The sequence below is a fragment of the Synchiropus splendidus genome, chromosome 15 (genome assembly GCF_027744825.2).
Source record: "Synchiropus splendidus isolate RoL2022-P1 chromosome 15, RoL_Sspl_1.0, whole genome shotgun sequence".
NCBI lineage: Eukaryota > Metazoa > Chordata > Actinopteri > Syngnathiformes > Callionymidae > Synchiropus > Synchiropus splendidus.
The window spans coordinates 4,274,480-4,293,633 of NC_071348.1; the positions used below are offsets into that span (position 1 = coordinate 4,274,480).

The 19,154-nt window shown below is 47.7% G+C and overlaps 2 protein-coding genes across 7 annotated transcripts in view; one reads left to right on the plus strand and one right to left on the minus strand.

Annotated features, from left to right (window-relative positions):
- Positions 1–99: 99 nt before the first annotated feature.
- Positions 100–3,742, plus strand: cpvl (carboxypeptidase vitellogenic like). Its single transcript, XM_053844148.1, has 13 exons — positions 100–200; positions 262–431; positions 789–910; positions 1,893–2,007; positions 2,076–2,134; positions 2,199–2,278; positions 2,337–2,403; positions 2,462–2,584; positions 2,652–2,783; positions 2,853–2,951; positions 3,013–3,186; positions 3,251–3,433; positions 3,505–3,742. Exons 1-13 carry the CDS (start codon positions 190–192, stop codon positions 3,601–3,603), a joined length of 1,434 nt encoding a protein of 477 aa, XP_053700123.1. The 5' UTR covers positions 100–189; the 3' UTR covers positions 3,604–3,742.
- A 118-nt stretch (positions 3,743–3,860) lies between these two features.
- The window catches only part of creb5b (cAMP responsive element binding protein 5b), a 45,136-nt gene continuing 29,842 nt past the window's right edge, over positions 3,861–19,154 (minus strand). For 4 of the 6 annotated variants that reach the window (XM_053844143.1, XM_053844141.1, XM_053844142.1 and 1 more), the window contains 4 exons: positions 10,206–10,508; positions 8,566–8,793; positions 7,700–7,808; positions 3,862–6,890 (listed from right to left, as the gene is read on the minus strand). In XM_053844143.1, the coding sequence (XP_053700118.1) occupies positions 6,736–6,890; positions 7,700–7,808; positions 8,566–8,793; positions 10,206–10,508 (795 nt within the window). In that variant the 3' untranslated portion in view covers positions 3,862–6,735. Of the gene's footprint in view, positions 6,891–7,699; positions 7,809–8,565; positions 8,794–10,205; positions 10,509–19,154 lie in introns of all 6 variants that reach the window. The other 2 variants (XM_053844147.1, XM_053844146.1) reach the window with 2 other exon arrangements.

Sequence of the window (19,154 nt, forward strand, 5' to 3'; positions counted from 1 at the left end):
TGTGTGCGGGAGAAAGCGAAAACAAATCAATATTTATCGACTGAAATAAACTTCGTAGTTATAACACATTTCCCTCGAGTCGAAACTCGCCGATCACGTGATTCCGAATGGGTCACGTGACTGGCCGATCATGTGACCCTGTTGCCGACTACATAAGAACAGAGTCGGGTGTCGCAGGGTGAGGCGGAAATGGACCTGAGGTGAGGCTGGTGTTGTTACAATTGAGACCCAAATAAACCCTTGCACTCATGGCGTTTTCAGGGCGACGACGCTGCTGCTGCTTCTGGCGGCGAGTGTGGAAGTTTCCCTCTGCCGGAGGCGGTCCATGTTCTTCGGACCGAGGGATCGCCGGGTGAGCGGCCTCCAGGGAGAAGACCCCGGCACCCCGCTCTTCCTCACCCCCTATCTGGAGAAGGGCGCCATTGATGAAGGTGAATGTAAAAACTTGAGCCAGCTAATGCTAGAGGAAGCGTGGTGCCACTATTGATGACGTAAAGCTGCGGTGTGACGTAACACGATGTGTCGCCTGATTTTAAATCTCAGGCGTCGCACAACACAATAAAACTGGGGGCCATTGTTAACGTCGGAGCCATTCATGTCAATTATTTTAATAGATTAGATTAGATTTGCTTTCATTTAAATGCACGTCGAATTTCTGCGGGAATTTTCAAGGCTTTGTAATCGAACCTTGTTGCAAGTTACGACGTGGTGTTTAAGTTCCTGTGCTGTTGTGTGCAGAGCAGTTTCAGTCTCAGACGATGTCGTGTCCCCTGTGTTCTTGTTCCCAGCCAGGAAGTTGAGTCTGGTGGGAGAACTGCCCGGTGCAAACGTGAAAAGCTACTCTGGGTACCTGACCGTCAACAAAAAGTACAACAGCAACCTCTTCTTCTGGTTCTTTCCAGCTCTCAAGGTAAACACTTGAGGTTGAGTGTGGATGTGAGACCGCTTCCCTCTGCTGATGAGTGCAGAACTGAAAGTCCCGTTACGTTGTGGACTACACGTCCCGGCAGCTTCACCCCGTCATGTTAGAGCAGGGGCGTCAGGCTGATCCGCTGGGTGCTGGGTTTGTCTTCCAGTCTGAAGAGAGCAGGTGCGAGAAGTTGAGCTGTCAAAATCCTTGAACATTTTACTGGTTTATTTCGGATGCTGACACAGCTGTCCTGCAGAGCTCGGTCTCACGATTGACAAAACATTACGTCTCGTAAAGCTGTGTGAATGATTAGACATGACAGGAGTCAAGTTCGCTCATGACTCGTCTGCACTCACTTCTGAATTAAAAACAGAAAAGAATTTAGGAAAAAAAATAGAATTTCATTTTTAGAATTTCTGAATTGCACTTCTGTGAGAACTATTTTGAACTCAACTTTTTCCTCACACATAATGCACTTTCTTTTTGTGATTATCTCACACACTCTCACTCTATCCTTGTGGGGACCTCTCATTGCCATCATGCTTTCCCCAGCCTTTCACCCTAAACGTAACCTTCCAAAATAAATGGCTAAACTGACCACGACTCCCAAACCCAATTATAATGACCCAGTTATTTATTTTTACTCTCAAATTGAGGCTTAATGTTGTGGAGCTGGGCAGAAATGTCCTCACAGGTATAGCTAAACCAGGTACACACATTCAGGTCTTTGAAGTACAGTGACCAGAAAACCTCTTCATTCTTCATGTGCTTTCCCTTAAACTCTTTCCAAACATCTGTTACAGAGAGTCTGGGTCTTAACTGCTCACCAGAGCCCTCCACAGCCTCCCAGCCAGTCTCACCTGTCTCACCTGCATGTGTCTCACCTCTCTGTCTCTCTCACTCCTCACTTCCTCACTCAAACACGATGTGTCATTCCTGCAGTACGTTGAAATGACCACGAGATGGTGCGCTCTCTCAACAGCCGATCGAGGACAAGGCGCCGGTGCTGCTCTGGCTGCAAGGTGGACCCGGCGGCACCTCCATGTTCGGGCTGTTCGTGGAGCATGGCCCCTACGTGGTCTTCAAGAACATGACAGGTGTTGTTCTTAGAAATGCTCTGCAGAGTCCTCGCGAGTCTAATGGTCCGCTTGTGTGCTGACTGCAGTGGGACTGAGGGAGTACGCCTGGACCGACAGATACTCCGTCCTCTACATTGATAACCCCGTAGGTCTTTCTGCTCACACATGTTCAGGTGAAAGGGTGGGTGGGTTACGTTTGACTGTCGCAGGTGGGCACCGGATTCAGCTTCACGGACGACGACAGAGGATTCGCTCGTGACCAGGACGACGTGGGCCGGGACCTGTACAGGTGTGAGCGACCTCTTGAATCCGTGTCCTGCTCAGAACTGACCCTCCACTCCTCCTAGTGCGCTGACGCAGTTCTTCCAGCTGTTCCCGGAATATCAGGCCAATGAGTTCTACGCCACCGGAGAGGCAAGTTCACATGAGTTTGGCTCCTGAATGAGTCTTATATTAAGAGTCCCGCCTGCAGTCTTACGCAGGGAAGTATGTTCCCGCCATCTCCTACTACATCCACAAGAACAACCCGACCGCCAAGCTGAAGATAAACCTGAAGGGCATGGCCATCGGAGACGGGCTCTGCGACCCAGAACTGGTGTGTTCAGAAACCCTCCGTCTGACTTCAGCACGGGTTTAACGTGGCGGTTCCTCCGCTCCGGTAGATGCTGGGAGGGTACGGCGAGTTCATGTATCAGGCCGGGATGATCGACGAGAACCAGAAACAGTATGTGGAGCAGCAAACGGATCTAGGGGTCAAACTGATCCAGCAGCAGAAGTGGGTGGAGGCGTTTGAGGTGAGATGAAGGCGGGCGGTGAGTAAGTGAGCCCAGAAGAGCAACCTCCATCCGAGCCTCTGTCCTCAGGTGTTCGACAGCCTGCTGAACGGCGACGTGGAGCCGTACCCGTCCTTCTTCCAGAACACCACCGGCTGCACCAACTACTTCAACTACATGACCTGCCTGGTGAGTCCTGCGGCGAATGCTTTGGAGTCCGCCCACCTGCTCAAGGTGGCTGTCGCTGCAGGAGCCAGAAGACCAGGAGTACTTCTCTCTGCTGGTGACGCTGCCGGCGGTGCGAGCGGCCATCCACGTGGGCAACCTGACCTTCCACGACGGCTCCCAGGTGGAGAAGCACCTGCTGCAGGACGTGATGAAGAGCATCAAGCCCTGGCTGGGCGAGCTGATGGACCACTACAGGGTGAGGACTCGGGAGGGGATGGAACCGGACATGATGTTTCATGAGCTCCCGCCTCCACCCGCAGGTTCTGATCTACAGCGGCCAGCTGGACGTGATCGTGGCAGCTCCGCTGACTGAGAGGTTCCTGCCCACTGTCAACTGGACCGGTGCAGAGGAGTACAAGACGGCGCCACGCTTCCACTGGAAGGTTCAGCCCAGCGACTCCGAGGTGGCCGGTTACGTCAGACAGGTCCGGGAGTTCTACCAGGTCAGCACTTGTTTTGCGTTGTAAATTCTCATCGCCATGACGACCCTTCATCGCCTGATTTCCTGCCGCAGGTCATCATCCGAGGGGGTGGGCACATTTTACCCTATGACCAACCAGCAAGGTCCTTCGACATGATTGACAGGTTCCTCTCCACACAGAGTTTTAGGTGAAAACACGTCCTTGGTTGACAGCACTGATGTTTGGTTGTTCTGAGTGTAATAGAAACAATGCAGCCTGATTGAAAATATCTTTTGTCTTTCATTTTAAAATCCAATAAAACATTTATATGAAAGGTTTGGGGAATATTTCCATGGAAATAAAATCTGAGGAACTGAACTTGAACTGATTACCATGTTGTTTCAGGACCTGAATGAGTCAAAGCTACTGTTGACTCGCCCTTCCCACAAGGGCCACTTCAAGTCGCCTCAGATTTGGGTTAAAAGTGCTTGCTTTGCTCTCCCCGGTGGCCAAACATGCGGCGTCACCAAAACTCGCCATTGTAAGGGCCGGTTGTAGCTCTACGAAGTAGCCACCAGGGGGCAGCGCGCCACAAGAGTTGCATCCCTGATTCCCGCTTAAAGGGTCGTCATGGCCCATCGATGTCATTCTCTATGTAATTATTTAGCTCACTTTGCCCCCCAGAACTGCAGCTCTTGACCACAGTGGTCAGCACTTCGAGAGAAGTTCCGGGACCCCGGTGTGGAGTGGCTCTCTGAACTTTAAACTCGGGGTCAAAGACATGCTCTGGGTCCGGCTCCACATTCACTTCGGTACGAGGCGAAGATCCGCACAGAAGCAAGTTGAGACGCGGTGATGCAGGCAAGAATGTATTGATCGTTCCTTACATATAAACCATAAGCGCTGAAATGAGCCTCGACGTACATACAAAAGGCAACAAGTGCTGTAAAAGACTATTTACACACATGTACCACACATTCACTCCCTTCAACAAGAAAGGTGGTTGCAATTACATGTACACGATTATAGAAATTAACGACACTATGTACACTATTTATAGTCGTATCATTCAAATAACACAATTAAAGCGTAACAACACACTCCCGAACGCTCCTTTTCACGCAAAAAAGTGACACCTGACTGCAGGGGGGACAGAGGCAGGCGATCCGGCTGCGCTGGCGTTGGCCACTCGCTCCAAACCAGAACTGTTTTTTAGTGACTTGAAAAGGAGGATGAGGTAGGTGGAAGGATGAGGTTACAATGGGGAAAAGAGCCAAAAGGGCGAAGCTCTTTGGCCTCAGTAATGGCTGACAGAACTGTCTTTGGGGTGAAAGAGCGGGGTGCAACTCTGGCTTCAAGAGAATTTAAGTTCTGCTCCAAGTTTACTCCAGTTGTCGACTAGGTTCTTAATGGACTGAGGTGGTGTCCTGGCTGCTTCAGGTGAGTTCCACCAAGAAGGCAGGAAGATTGTTTCCATGCTTCTGTGAGAGGACACGGTTTGTCTGGACAGAGTCTGAGCTGCCACAGGATTTGAGGCTCAACCTTAGGTTGCAACAATAGCATCAACTGTTGCAGTACATTATCGGATATGAAGGATGAATCTGTGGAAGTGCATTTTTGTGGCAGGAAAATCTTCAAACCATGAAGAATTTGTGTCAATTACGACGAGTGTGGCGCTCATTCATCTGCCATAGACTTGGAGTCAAGCCGCTACTGATCACTTCGAGTGCACAGTTTGGGCTTTTACTTTGAAGCCAGAAGTTTTTCCCCTCGTTTTTCTTATTTGAGATGGGGAGTGAGGAGCTCAGTCGTCTGAGACTCGGAGTAGAGCTCCTGCTCCCTCAATGGGAAAATGGGTTTTAGTGTAGAGTCCAAGTAGCTTCTTCAGTTCGGGGGAAGTGGAACAAGGACACCTGTTACTAAGAAAACAATTCTGACTGAAGCTGATGCTGGCAGCGCGATGGCAGCGATGAGGTCATGGGCGACATTTCACATGCAAGAGGTTAAACTGGAATGATCTAACAATCTAGTGAATCAAAAAGGTAAGGCAAGTCGAGCAGAGCCCTTTTCAAGATTCCTCTCTCCTTCACGGTCCCCTCTAAATGGCTAACCAAGCTTATTCAAAGCTCTTCCTGCACAGTGAAAGTTGCCGCTGGTGTGAGAAAAGTGGGGGTCACTGAGAACCATATGGCTATCTTAGAACAAAAGTGCATAGTCGGCTCTGCGATGACTCCCCCCGTCCCGGAATGTATCTCCATCCATTGTCCCGTTGGAACAGTGGTTGGTGGGTGACAAGCTTCCAGAGAGGAGCTCCGGTCCAGACTGACGGAAGAGGGTTGGGGGTTCTTATCCGAGGATGGCGAGAACACTTGATTGTTTCAGAGGAAATGTAAAGTCAGGCACGTTGTGAGATTTCAGAAACCCCTCCGTCCTTTCTTGGTTTTTGGTCTTCTTTCGTAAGACGTCTGCCGAACTTTGTTCTGCAGTCCAGACACATGACCGTGGCTGACACACACTCCTGGTCTGTTTTCTCTTTCATCCACACACACACACACACACACACACACAACTATTAAAGCTTCGCTTGGTCCTGGAGAGCAACGGAGAGAGTTCCACCTCCTCAGCTGCCTCGCTGGCATCACAGTGTTGTGTCGCTGCTACAGCGTCTGGCCGGAGCGGCGCTCGCGGGGCGGACCATCAACACCGCGGCGTATTGCTTTGATCAGATTTCCGCGCACTGATGAGAGAAGAGCCTAAAACCTGCATCCATGTCCTCAGGTTGGATGAACACACTCCAACTTTGAGTTCAGGTTAACGGCAGATTAGAGAGATGAGAGCGAGTGTACCCCAACATCACTGCAGTTCCAAAGCCATCCTCTTCACTTGAGAGAAAAAAATGACTGAATTTTAAAAGCATCTATTGTTTGGACAATAACTTGCTTTTTCTGAATCAATTTTCATGTTTATGTTGAGATATTCTGATTGGCTGAATTATTTTAGATAGAAATCCCTTTTTATAAAAAAATATTTATGATGTTAAAAATCTGTATTTTTCTGCCGACAAAAACATTTAAGTTTTCCAGTTTTCACTTACAGTTTGTCCCAGACTGTATGATGAATTTTAGTTTCATGCCACTAGAAATGAAAAAGCGGAATAATTCAAGATTTTTTTTTCTCAAGTGAACGGAGAAGGATTTCAGCTCAAAGCAAAAACAAGGTACATCTGTCTTTGTTAATAAAGTTGCATTGTAAAAAAAAAGTGTGTTAAGAAAAGGATGGTTTTGGGATGGAGTGATGGGCGGCAGCGTGTGGAGACCCTCAGAGAGTCACAGTGTCTTTTGACGCTAGTGAATGGGGTTAATGTCTGTGCGGTGGTTGGCTTGTCCGTGCACACCGCTGCCCCCTACAGACGTGGTGGAGGTGGTGATGGTGTTGTGCTGAATGACTTGCTGCTGCGAGCACGCTGGCGTCGGACTCCCCGCCGGACTGCTCTCTGGACCTGGACACACAAAGGAGACATGAGTGAAGGAGGATAGATCTCGGCTTGTGCCTTTCAATGTCACGACGCTTCCACTCAGACGCATAAATGAAAGAACGCAGACAAAATATGATGAAAATAGACAGCTTTATTAGCAAAACTAACATGACAGACACTAAATTAACGGCTGGCGACGAAGGCCATAAATGGACAGGACAAAAATAGAGCATGACACGGCTGATGAATTGCAACAGACTGAAGGTGACATCTGTACACGAGCGAGTCTCATCCACCGGAGTCTCGCCCCTTCTGGGAGTTGGCTCGGCTCTTCATAAAAGAGCCATTCATCCAGCTGGGATGTGAGCCTCATTTTCCTGCGCCGGAGCCACGCAGGGAGGCGCCTCATCCTCATTACATGGAAATGTCACCCGTATTCCTATCAGAGGGCGGGGCCCTGATGTCATGCGTGGCCCCGTCCAGCAATCAGTCGGATCCGGGGCATCTTCGCCAGCTTGGATGCCGATGTGCCGCTGGTGACGTGCCTCTCAGGCAGAGGCCCGGCAGCGGCTGCCAGGTGGGAAAATAAGTCTCATGTGGGACTACCAACTCCCAGTCCGGCCCCGCTAACAGGGCGTGCTGCGACCCGGTCCTGAGGTCGAGCGTGGGAGCTGGACACCGACCTGCCCGCAGCAGCGAGGACTCTGGGCCCAGACCTTTCTATCTGGTGAAACAGCAGAGCCGACACCGGCGCCCGAGGATTCACACACACATACGCACGCGCGAGTGAGTGAGCCGCGTTTTTGAGTCGGTGTCGTGCGGGAGCTACTCACTGAGGTAACCTTGCGACTCTTTCTGCATAGTGGTGATGGGACAGTCTTTGTGTGTGAGCAGGAGCTGCTTCAGCTGGGTCACCTCGTTCTTCAGCATTGTCACCTCGTTCTGAAACACACCGCCGCAAACTCTCATGAAACCAAACACGCAACTTTTTTATATATACAGTTCCGTTCAGTCAGACCTGCCACTGTGACAATATGACAATATCCCCTTCTTAGACAACTTTACCAGATAGTAACAACTATGGTGGAACATTATCAAAGTTTAAGTTTAAGGACACAGAGCTTTTCAAATTACTGCTTAAATAAAGATAATATTTTCAGAAATATACTGTGCAAACATCAGTATATTAAATAATGTTGTGTTTCTTGTGCCAGTCAATGTTTCAATCACCACATGATATAAAAACTGAACTGTGTGTTGTGAATAAAGATGAAAACGCTCAGATTTGCGAGGGTGTAGTTCAACTGAAGGCAGTCACAGAAAACTTCAGATATTGGAACATAAATGAGAGAATAGATCATCACAGTCCCATTTACTGATATCATGTTTTGAGGTTAATTTATTTAAGCTTCTTCCCCCTGGCATGTTCCTTATTAGAGAGCAGATGTGTCTTCATCACCTGTGTTAGTCAGGAAATCGTTAAAGTCATAAATGAATGGAGAATCAGGACAAATCAGCCAGAAGACTGAATTTATTGTGGTGATATTTCATTACAAAGAAGAGATTTTATTCCTCTCCACCCTCTTTGATCTTTCTTTTTGACTTCTCAGGAGCAGCCATGTTGCCCAATTCAGGACTGAAGGTCATTTTTCTTTCATGAGAGTGTGTTACTTTGAAGCCAGACTCCAGTGAAGAGTACCTGAAGCTGCATGTTGGTCTGAGTCAACTCCTCCGCCTTCTTCTCCAACGACATCACCCACACTTTCCTCTTCTGTCGGCACCGGGTCGCCGCGGCTCGGTTACGCTCTAGGAACTTCCTCCGACGCTCGTCCGGATCTTCGTCCACCACGCGCCTGCGCCGTCCGCCGCTGGGGGGCGGGGACTGCAACGTCTGTGTGGGCTGCATCTGCTGGGTTGCAGGTGACATCTGTAAGGTGCGGAAAAGGTAACCATCATCACCGACCCCGGAAAACAAGAGGGCGAGTGTTTGCTGTCCTGCGACCAGACGGCTTGGGCACCTGTCCCCGACTCTCCTCACAGCCTCCAAACAAGCATCTATACATTACCTCCTGCCGCTACTTCATGTCTGGCCACGTCCCCAAAAACAACATCTGCTCGTGCCATGGGCCCGGTGCGCCGGCAGTGGGCGTTAGAAGTGAATGAGTGAGTGAGTGAGTGACTGGTTCACCGGCCTGCCCACCTTGTTAAGGAGGTGTCAGACGGCACTTTTCCACCGCCCACTTCCACTCAGACTAGCAGGACTAGACACAGCCCACGGTACAGACAGATCTAGACAGAATCTTGGCAAGGCTGTGTCCTCAGTTTCAATCACATGTAGAGCTCAGACAGGCCCCTGTTATGGACGCCACCAGCGCTGTCTTTAAAAATGCCCGCCCTTGATGAGGCCGTCTTAAAAAAGTCCATAGTTTTTGTCTCTCTATGAAAAATATACAATAACGTACTTGTTTGAACTTTCAGTTCATTTATGAGGGGAAAAAATTTAAAACTGCTACCAACTTGCTATTACTTGTTGTTTCAAGCCAAATTTTAGTGTAAAATTCCCCCAAAAATTAGCTCAGGAACTTAAAGTTTGTCTACTGTGATAGCTCCTCCCCTTATTCTTCTGCGTCCCAGCATGCATTTCAGGACTGAGAAGGTTCTCTGGTGGGCCAGCTGAATGCTCAAAACTCCTCATATGGTGACATTTTCAGTGGTGCAGGTACCGTGAAAGGCTTTCTCCTGCTGGAAATGATCCACCTGCCGGCTGAGACTTCCAGACCCCTGATCTAATTTAACCTTTTAAAGTCAACTAATGGACAAAAATGTTGGTTTTTTTTTAAGGAAATTGTGCTCACAATATTGTCAATTGAGAACACATCTGTGAAAATTCAGAAAAATTCATTTTTTAGTTGTCTGAACTTAATTAAATTGGCTCTGAAAGGTTCTGTGTTTCACACTGAGTGAACTGAAGTAGAGTGTAGCAGACAACTGTCCTGAGCATCTCTTATAATCTCCACTTGATGGCCTCGTCGTGACCTTCTCAGGCGAACTCCTCCTTCAGACGGTTGCCAGGAAACTACTTACTACGGCTGTAATGAGGTAAAATGTGTTTGTCCGGTGATGTCCAGTGAATTTTGAGAATGTTTTTTTTTTTCAACCGCGCATTCATATTTAAACCACTAAAAGCCGACTTCCAAACTTCTCAAAGTGCAAGGGAAGCATGACATTGTGTGAGTCAGCATGTTTATGCGAGAGCCCGGCCTCTAATGTGCGGCTTAATGTGTTATTGAACTGTTGTTCTAAGAGCATCTGCTGGTGCCGGGCGTGCGAGCTGCCTACCTGTGAGGCCGAGTGCATGGGCTGGTGCGGTGAGGTCTGGTGCGGGTGGCCTGCGTGGAGGTGGGGGTTGTGGTGAGGGTTGTGTCCCTGCGGGTGGTGGTGGCCGCTCTGGTTGTGGTGGTGGTGGCCGTGGTGCTGGTAGGTGTGCGGGGAGGCTTGCATGTGCTGGTGCGGGTGCGAGTGCATGTGATGGTGGCTGCCTTGCTCCTGCCGGGACGACATCATCTCCATCATGTGGCCCATGGAGTTCATGTTGCCGTTGGTGATGGCGCCGGGGTGGTGTGACAGTGCGGCCTTCAGCCTCTGAAGTGGGAAAATGGAAAACATTGCTTGAAACCATCGAATGTTGCGTGCATGCTCTGGTTCATCACGCCGCTCATGAGGCGACTCGATCACATGATGAATGAGGCCATAAATCTTCACGTCTGCGGAACAAATCAAAGCCACTTAGGCTGTCCTCTATCTCTCCTTCAGCCTGCCATTCTTCTTTCCCCACCATGATTGCCCGTCCCACTCGTCTTCCCTCTTCATATTAATAACCTTCCCCCAGTTACACGTGTGTGAGACTCCTCATGAGATGAGTCCAACTCTTTCACACCAAACAAACACCTTCTAACTCCAGAGTCCACTGAGTCGGGGTCCAGCCGCTGTCTCTGGGTATTAGGCGGCGGAGAGAAGCTCTCTCTCAATGTGCACCTCTGTTTACCAAATCCACTTCTGCTCAAGTCTGTTATTCGAGCCATCGCCAAAAGACCGCCGCAAGAGAAACATCGCATTAATCCAGGCGTTTAAGTGCCAGGGTATAGCTCCACTCTGCTGGACGCAGAACTAGACATCATAAAAAATGCATGTCTGCCGGCTTCATGATTTATTTATCCGTCTGTCAAACAACTGAGAGAGTGTCGAGGCGTTCAAACTATGATTAATGTTTTCTCTTCTTAAAAGGGCCCAGAAAATCCAACGGTCTACCGTTAAAACCCATTTCAAAACAGCTGTGGTTTTGAGGTTTTCCAGGCACCAGGAACTGGGAAGATCTCCACTCTGGCAGGGGAAGGTCGCATCACCTGTGGCTGGCTGAAACTGGCCTGTTTGATGGTTAACTTGACCACACCACTCTGTTATGGGGGCGGTTTCATTTAGGCGGGAATGTTTTCTTTCAACCATCAAAGGCATCAAACACGAAAGTCTTAAAGCAGTGGACACACTCTTCTTCCCGTTTTTCGCTCTTAAACCACACACCAAAGCAGTAACCACTGCAGGCTCCGCCTGTTCCACCCTGCCTGCACCCTCTTCATCGCCACCTAAGGATTGACCTGACCTGTTTCACACGTGTGCTTGCTGTCTTGCTTCTTCTCTCCAGCTTCTCTTCGACCTCGCTCACATTACAAATCAATATATCATCAACAAACATCATCATCCACAGAGACTCCTTCTCACCTTATCTGTGAGTCAGAGGAGTCAACAAGGCGTGTCAAGGTCAGGATATCAATTGGATAATGTTGGAAACCTTTCAAAGAGGTTCATTCCAGTTGTGTTAGGGCAGCGACTTTGCAATTGTGCTGAGTTGAATTACATGTAGTTCAGCCTGGTAGTAGATTGAACGACACATTTTCCCCTGGAGTAAAAATAGCTTGGTTGTGTTTGTGCCTTCACAGGTGCATGCTGGGTAGAAGCCAGAAGATTCTCCATGACGTGCACGTCCCACTGCCTCCTCTGAAGACACTCAGTAGCTGTGATTTAATGTTTCATGTCATAATGTTTCATGAGTTTTTACATCTATAAGCAAAAATAGTTACCGGGCACAATTGTTGTCTGAAGCTTGCGTACTTTAACTGTCTATATAACTGAAGGCTGGCGATCAACACGCATTTTGACTGAAGCCAGCAAACACTTGCGGTGACCTCAAGAGCACAGCAAACACAGTGATGAATCTTTGCATGTAAGCGTGTGCATGTGTCTGTCACGGCAAGTTCACACATCAATGCCATGATGCAATCTTTGAATTTAGGGATCAATTCTATACATAATATAAATGTACTGGAATAAAATAAAAAATAATGCCCCGGTTTTGAATGTTGTAAATATAGTCAGGAAAGTGTAGAGGATTTCTCCACCAAAATCTCTTGTATTCCACGACAACTTTTAAGACACACATGTGAATACCGCAATGTTTTCTAGTTCCTTCCTCCTGCACTGTCTTTCCTCTCCAAAATCCCTTCCCCCTTCTCCCAGCTGCTGCCTCAAAGTCCATGCTGTGTCCAGGGTTCCATATCTTTTAACAGGCCTCACATTCACCATTCCCATTGGGAATGGCATCCAGCTGGCCTGGATCACAATGAGAAGACACGACCAGAACATATCAGCCCGGGACTCTTACACAGTCCATGAGTGGAAAGCTTTTTTACCAGCAGGGCGGAGAGACAGTCCCGTAAATCACAACAGAAACGGGACGTTTGCAAAGGCAATGTCTTCCACTGGTTTGGGGAGGGATGAATAAATGTTAGTTTAATAGCACTGCCTGTTTTTTGGCGTAAATGACCAAAGGAGTTGTTTATTGGAAGGCAGAGCTGCACATGAAACTGATGCAGTGAAATTATGACCTTGCCCAGCCAGTTTCGGCTGTTTAGTTTCAGCTTGTCACTCCAAAACTGAACAACGCGCCGCTTGACTCGAGAGTCAGAACACACTAATCGAATTGTCCCTAATCTCTGGTGATTTGTACCAACTTGACTTCAGCAGAAGAAACCATGGTCATGACCACCAGAACAAAAGAAAACAACAGCACAGTGAGGATAACAAATAAGCACTGAGTGACAAACATAAAAACAGGCTAACACAAGATAAATAAATCAATCTGTTCTTACAGATTCACCGGTGGAACATCGCTCTGGTGTCACAGGACAAATTCAGGGAGCTCCTCTCTTTAGCCTCTTGCCTTTGACAGCAAAGACCCACCTCTTTACTGAAGGAGGAAGCCTTTAGTGTTTGGCATTCTCCAGCTGCTCAGTCACACAACACCTGAATTCTCAGAATAAGCTGGTTTGTCTTCTCTACGTAGCCTCACTTGTCCTGCGTGTGTGAGGGAGATGGACAGAAAGGTAGATAAAGGAAGAGTGGTAAGATGATGAAAGACCATAAGTGAAGATGGGGGGTGGAGGGGGGGGACTTCTACTGTCCCTTCCTCGCACACAATCAACTCAAGACAGCTAGTGCTCATTTATCAGTGTCTGCGAGCGGTCCAGCTGTCGGTGCAGGGCTATCTGTTTATTAATTGAATTACCCTGCATCCTGAGAACCCCGAGAGAGAACAGAAGCAGGTCAAAGAGCGCCGCGGTTATTTAGCGGTGAGCTCCCTGATACAAACCCCTACTGCACTAAACAAATGACAACATCACAAGACCGTAAAAGGACGGGCACGTGAACCGATTTGATCTCTGCCAGCTCTGGAATATTCCACAGGTATCGCCCCAACAGACCCAAAAGTTCAAAGAAAGGAGCGCTCTTACCGCGGCGTGTTCCCTCCACCAGCTTATCAAGAGTGAGAGCTCCCTCCTGCTCAGTGTGAGCCCCATCTCAGCTAAGCCCGGCTCATCCAAAACTTAAGTCTTTGCATCCACGACCACAGTGACGCAACTGAAGGACGTTAGCAAAGGGATGATGAGCAGCTTCAAACACCTTCATCAGGCGTCCTTAACACATGGTTGTATTTCCTCAGCTAAGCACAAAAATCTAACTACCACATGTATTTTCAGCTAATAACACACACACACACATATAGGTTTCTCCTGGAGCAACATGGCTGGCACACTAAACAGTCATTAAGCTGGTGCAGGTGTGGTGGGCATGAGTGTTCGCAGATGGGAGTCGCGTTAATGTCTGGACTTCTGTGAAAGAAGATCAAACGCTGGGCTGAATCTCACGCAGAAAATCAGAGCAGTGTTCAAAGCAGGGCTGTTTCCAACAAGCCCTTGGATATACTGCGAGCAGCAGGCCTATTGATTTTCCATTGTTACAGCGCCATCCCTGATTCAGCCATCTTTTGCCCAGAGGGGAGCTGTCTCCTCCCAGACCTTTGGCCCTTGATCTCTTCACTCCCACTCCTTTTTTAGGTCCTTCTCATTTATGTGGTTTCAGGGAGACCAGGTGATCGCCCATTAATGATATTTATTAATGGCCATTTCCTCTTTGACACGAGGGGCTCTGAGTGATGTCCTCCTGAGTGCTCTGGGCACATCCTGAGAACACACTCAGGTTTCTCTCTCCCAGATGACTTCATATCTATTAACCCTGGGAGGAGATAGCAGGAGCACGGAGCAGGTACAAAGAGAAGGAGCCACGCCTGCCTCGGGATGGGTAAATCAAACCCAGCGAGGTCAGGGTGAGCACTTTTATTCCTCTTAAAAGTGGAACAGTGTACTATCTGGGGGACCTGTGGCCCTCTGGCGCCTCATGCTGTATTGGGAAGATTTAGCCAGTCTCTGGAGTGTAAGTGCAAAACGATCTTGAACATGTTTTTGCAAGAATCGTGGCGACAATGCGCCGGTGCAGCGTTGAAGCACATTAGCGACTACAGAAACAAGCACCTCTTAGAGAAGAGAATGATGAGTTACCAGTGAGTTTATCCAACACAGGCGTATGACTGTAGTGGGGAACTTCAATTTTGTGACTGGAGTTTCATAAACAAGGAGAATAGGGAAAAGTGTAATTACACACAAAATATGCTAAAATATATTGTATGTTATTTCATTTTATATAAGAGCCCCTTTCTATATAAAAAAAGCACTTTTGAACTACTCTACATGGTCTTTTTTTTCATTTTATATTGTTTACTTTGAGGGTTAAGATAGAGTTAAATTACATAAACTTTTTACTAGCTACGAGGAAGGAAAACAGATAATAAAAAATCATTTTTGGAGTTCAAACAGGGATGATTAAACACCAGATTGAGTCCGAGAAGCAAAGTTGTTGATTCGGTAACAGATCTAGTTAAAGACCCGCTAGTCATGACCCACTATAGCCAGTGAGCCTCATGGATATTCAAGGTATTGAAATGAAAATATATGTACCTGTATGTCTCAGTACTGCAGAGTCACAAGCAAAAACGTAAAGACTGCAGAAGTCGAATATTCAGATTTCAACCTGTTGATGTCTGAACAACACCGATGATTCGAGTCATGCTTGATGGACTTAGTTTACATGAAGGTTTCTCTGGTTTCCTCCCACTGTCCGGAAGTGTGAACGTGTGCATGAAACAATGGTAGCATTTGTGTGTCCCCTCTGATGGATGAATGAAGGAATTCGTGGAAGAAAATGAATGAAGAAAATGGTGTTCGTTCCTTCAAACGTTTGTCATCTCTGGGCACAGGAACATAACAGGCAGCTTCCCAGGGTGGTGCACTCTCATGCTCCTTGGTAGGTCACACTTCCTGGTTTGCTTTCAGACTCTGCCTTGTGAAAGAGCTTCACTTTGGGATGCCAAGAAAACAGTCGTCATAGCTAGGGCAAAATACATGATCATTTATTGCCAGAACGCCAGAAATGTGACTCTGAAGTGAACGCTCTCTATTATTATGTGGAGCAGGTATCAAGCCGATTAAAAGAGAAGCACAGAAATATGAACACCAACAATTACTGAGCAAATTTTGCGTCATTAATTCTGAAGATTCGGGCCAACTTTTTCCTCCAGTGAATGTACATAACTCGCTCAGTACAGCCGTCATTTTCCTGGCAATATTTCCCCGGGCCCCTCACTCACACTCCTCAGCCGCCATGTGCAGTTCAAAGCAGGATTTTGGCAGCTCAGCCATACACTCAGCGGCTCTAATTCCATTCTCCTCATCTCCATCCTCACCGCTACCCACCAGGCCTGCGTGCAGAATCCACCCTGTCCCCTAAAACTCCACAACCCCATTAGTTGAATTTTATTAGATTTCCCTCTCGCCCAGAGAGGCAGTAACAACCCCCCTCCACCCTTCACTCTCTCACACACCTCTTCCCCGATCCTCCACCCCCTCTCCCTTTGCTTGCCAAGAGCTGGGGACTGTTAAACTGATTTCCTCAGGGAACGGCCCGGCAGACTGTCTGATGGGAGCTGTAATGCTGCCCCTCTCTCTCCTCCTTGGTTCTGGTCCAAGCCGATCTGCGCCGGGCCGAACAGAGTCCCGCTGTGGTTGTAGACACAGACGTAGACTGGCTGTTCTGCCAGGCCCAGACACTCTGGTGGTACTTGGAGGAACCGGCGGAATACGCACAGCAAGACATACACACCCACTGAAGAGTGTGTTCCAAAGCATGCGCTCATACTCTTGGCAGCTTCTCCACCCTGTCAAGTTAATAGATGGGGCTCCGACTGTAGCCTGTATATCCCCACTGCTCCTTCTGATGTAAAGCTCTGGTGTAGCCTTCCTGGGTATCGCCGCTAAGACTCACCATTAAAATCAATGTTGAAAAACAGCAGTGGGAAACCAGTGCAACAGGCAGTCAGCAGAAGCAGCTATGGTTTCACCTGTGTTTTCAGGATTGAATGTATATTAAATTGTGTGATAGTGGCCATTCAGACCGAAAATCACCTTGATAATGATGAAGCCATGTATTTTCTACCATAAATCGCAGAGGCAGCAGCCAATGGAAAGAGGCCCAGACTTTCCTCACCCCACTAACCCCGCCCCCGCTCTCCTGATTGGGTGTTCTCACTCTTGTGACATCATGTTACAATGATATGTGTTTGATTTGGAAGGATGAGCAGCTACCTGGTTTCTCTGCTGCAGAAGCTCTGATTCATCATTATGAACACAGTCCACAGATTTGAAAACCAACAGGACTTTTGAAGCCCATTACCAGGAGTTATTAGAGTGCAAAGAATAAAAGCAAGGGGGTTCTGGTCACGAGAAAACGTCTAGTCTGGCTGGTGACCGGCAGTCACACAAAGGTGGCAAGTGGTTTATCCAGCCTTGGGTCCCGGCTCCATTCATAGGCTCTGAACCATGATCAATTGGTCTTCACACACACACTCCCATCAGCCACCACAAAACCAACAAGTGGTCAGTAGACAAACCGATGTGACGATCTGAAACTTGATCACACACATTTCCCGTCACATTTCATAAAAGGCCTCAGAGGTCCATCTTATCCTCTTAATGAGTGAGCGATTAACAACATTTCCTTTTCCTCATATGTCAATTTATTGTCCGGTAATTTTCTGCAGGCGGGTTCAAACACATCAAACACTTTGGCAGCGGCAGCGTCGAGGAAGCCAAGAGACACAGGGGGCATCTTCAGTGCGGGTCCAACTCTGATAAACTGGCAGACACATGTTCATCCAGTCCAGACGCTCTCTATGAAGAGCTGTGTGTCCGCTCACTCACACACTAAGAAAGTATTCCTTGGCACGTGTCCTCATCTGTCAGACGGTTATCACAGCCTCCACATGTTTTACCGCTTCCCCTTCATGTTCGAGAAGCAATGCCAAACTCGTGGTTCTCTGGTCACATGCGTGTGACTTCAAGGGCAACGGCTGCCAGGAATGGTACCAATGCAAAGAACAAATACGAGCGAAGCAGCGTGCAGATTCAGCTGTGCTCTTAGCTCACCGTCCCGCCACAATGACATCATACTCCGACAATGCTGCCATTCATACAGATGTTGCTTACAAAACCTCAACTCTTATTGTGTTTGCAGCTCCTCCTCACAACAGGATCATCCCACTATTGTGAGAACGCGTGGAAGAGTGTGCCGTAACCACACTCTTGAATGGTTTAACTGCCTACAAATGACTTCATACCCGACCGATCGCTAAATCAATCATACTGTTGCCACTTTCAAACATCTGGAGCCTCTTTGTGAGATGTTTTCTATTGATATTTCTAACAACAGATGAATTCAACTCAAGCATAAAACTGATTGAAATGTATAACAACTATGATTCAAAAAGCTACATTTGTCTTTTACGAAGCATTAGATTATTGGTCCCCTTGTGTACCATGAAATGTGTCTTTAAGAGACCTGGAGTTTTTTTCCCCTCCTCAAGTAAAAAGACTACATTTAGAACATGCCAAGAGTTATGTCAGCCGCTCGACTCGTGCCAGCTCCACAGCCAAGAGAGCTGCGATTCAGGAACATATACTATTGTTTACCTCATAAAAAGCCCTCACCGCAGCTACATGCTTAGTGACACATTTATTATGCTTGGTAACAATGTAAACAATAGACAAAGTGGGAGTTAATAAATAACAAATTGTTGTAGGAGAGCTGCAAACTCAAATCCGGCCGGTCGTGAAAGCAACACAAAAACAGCCAAGTCATGGAGGCTAATTGAAAAGTAACAGATGGTTTGTTGAAGCCATCTGATAAGAGAAGTGGATGTGTTAAATACGATCACTCATGTGAACAAAAAGTGTCAAGAGAAACGCTGAATATAAATGTTCAGCTGACAGTTTTATCCAAAGAAGGTTTAGCTGGGCCTGCATCCAATCTGACACCATTAAAAAAGGGGTAAAATATTTCTTCATCGTTCATGTTGTTTGCATGCTAAGCCCTTCAAAAGTTAGGAAGTGTGGCTCTGCAGGGGGAAGTCATGTGATGGTGGTGGGTGTAGAACACATTTGAGGTGTGTAATAGTGACAGAGGAGAGACCAGATCAGCTCAGAGGAGTCTCATCGGATTGATGTTTGGTGATGATGTAGTAAGTTGTAGTGGGAATGAAGAGGAGTTATGGACACAGACGAAGGGAGGTGAAGAAGAGAGTGCAGGCATGGTGGAATGGGGAGAGTCGACGGACTGGGGTGATCCGTGAGAGAAGGTGGCAAAACATGACATGAATTGGAGCAGTGTGACAAGATGATGATCAAGTTAAGTAATGGTAGAGGAGGCTGACTAACTGTGGCACCCGCTGATAGAGAGTGAAGATGAGGTGCTTGTTTGAATACAAAACACTCTGAACTTGAGACCACC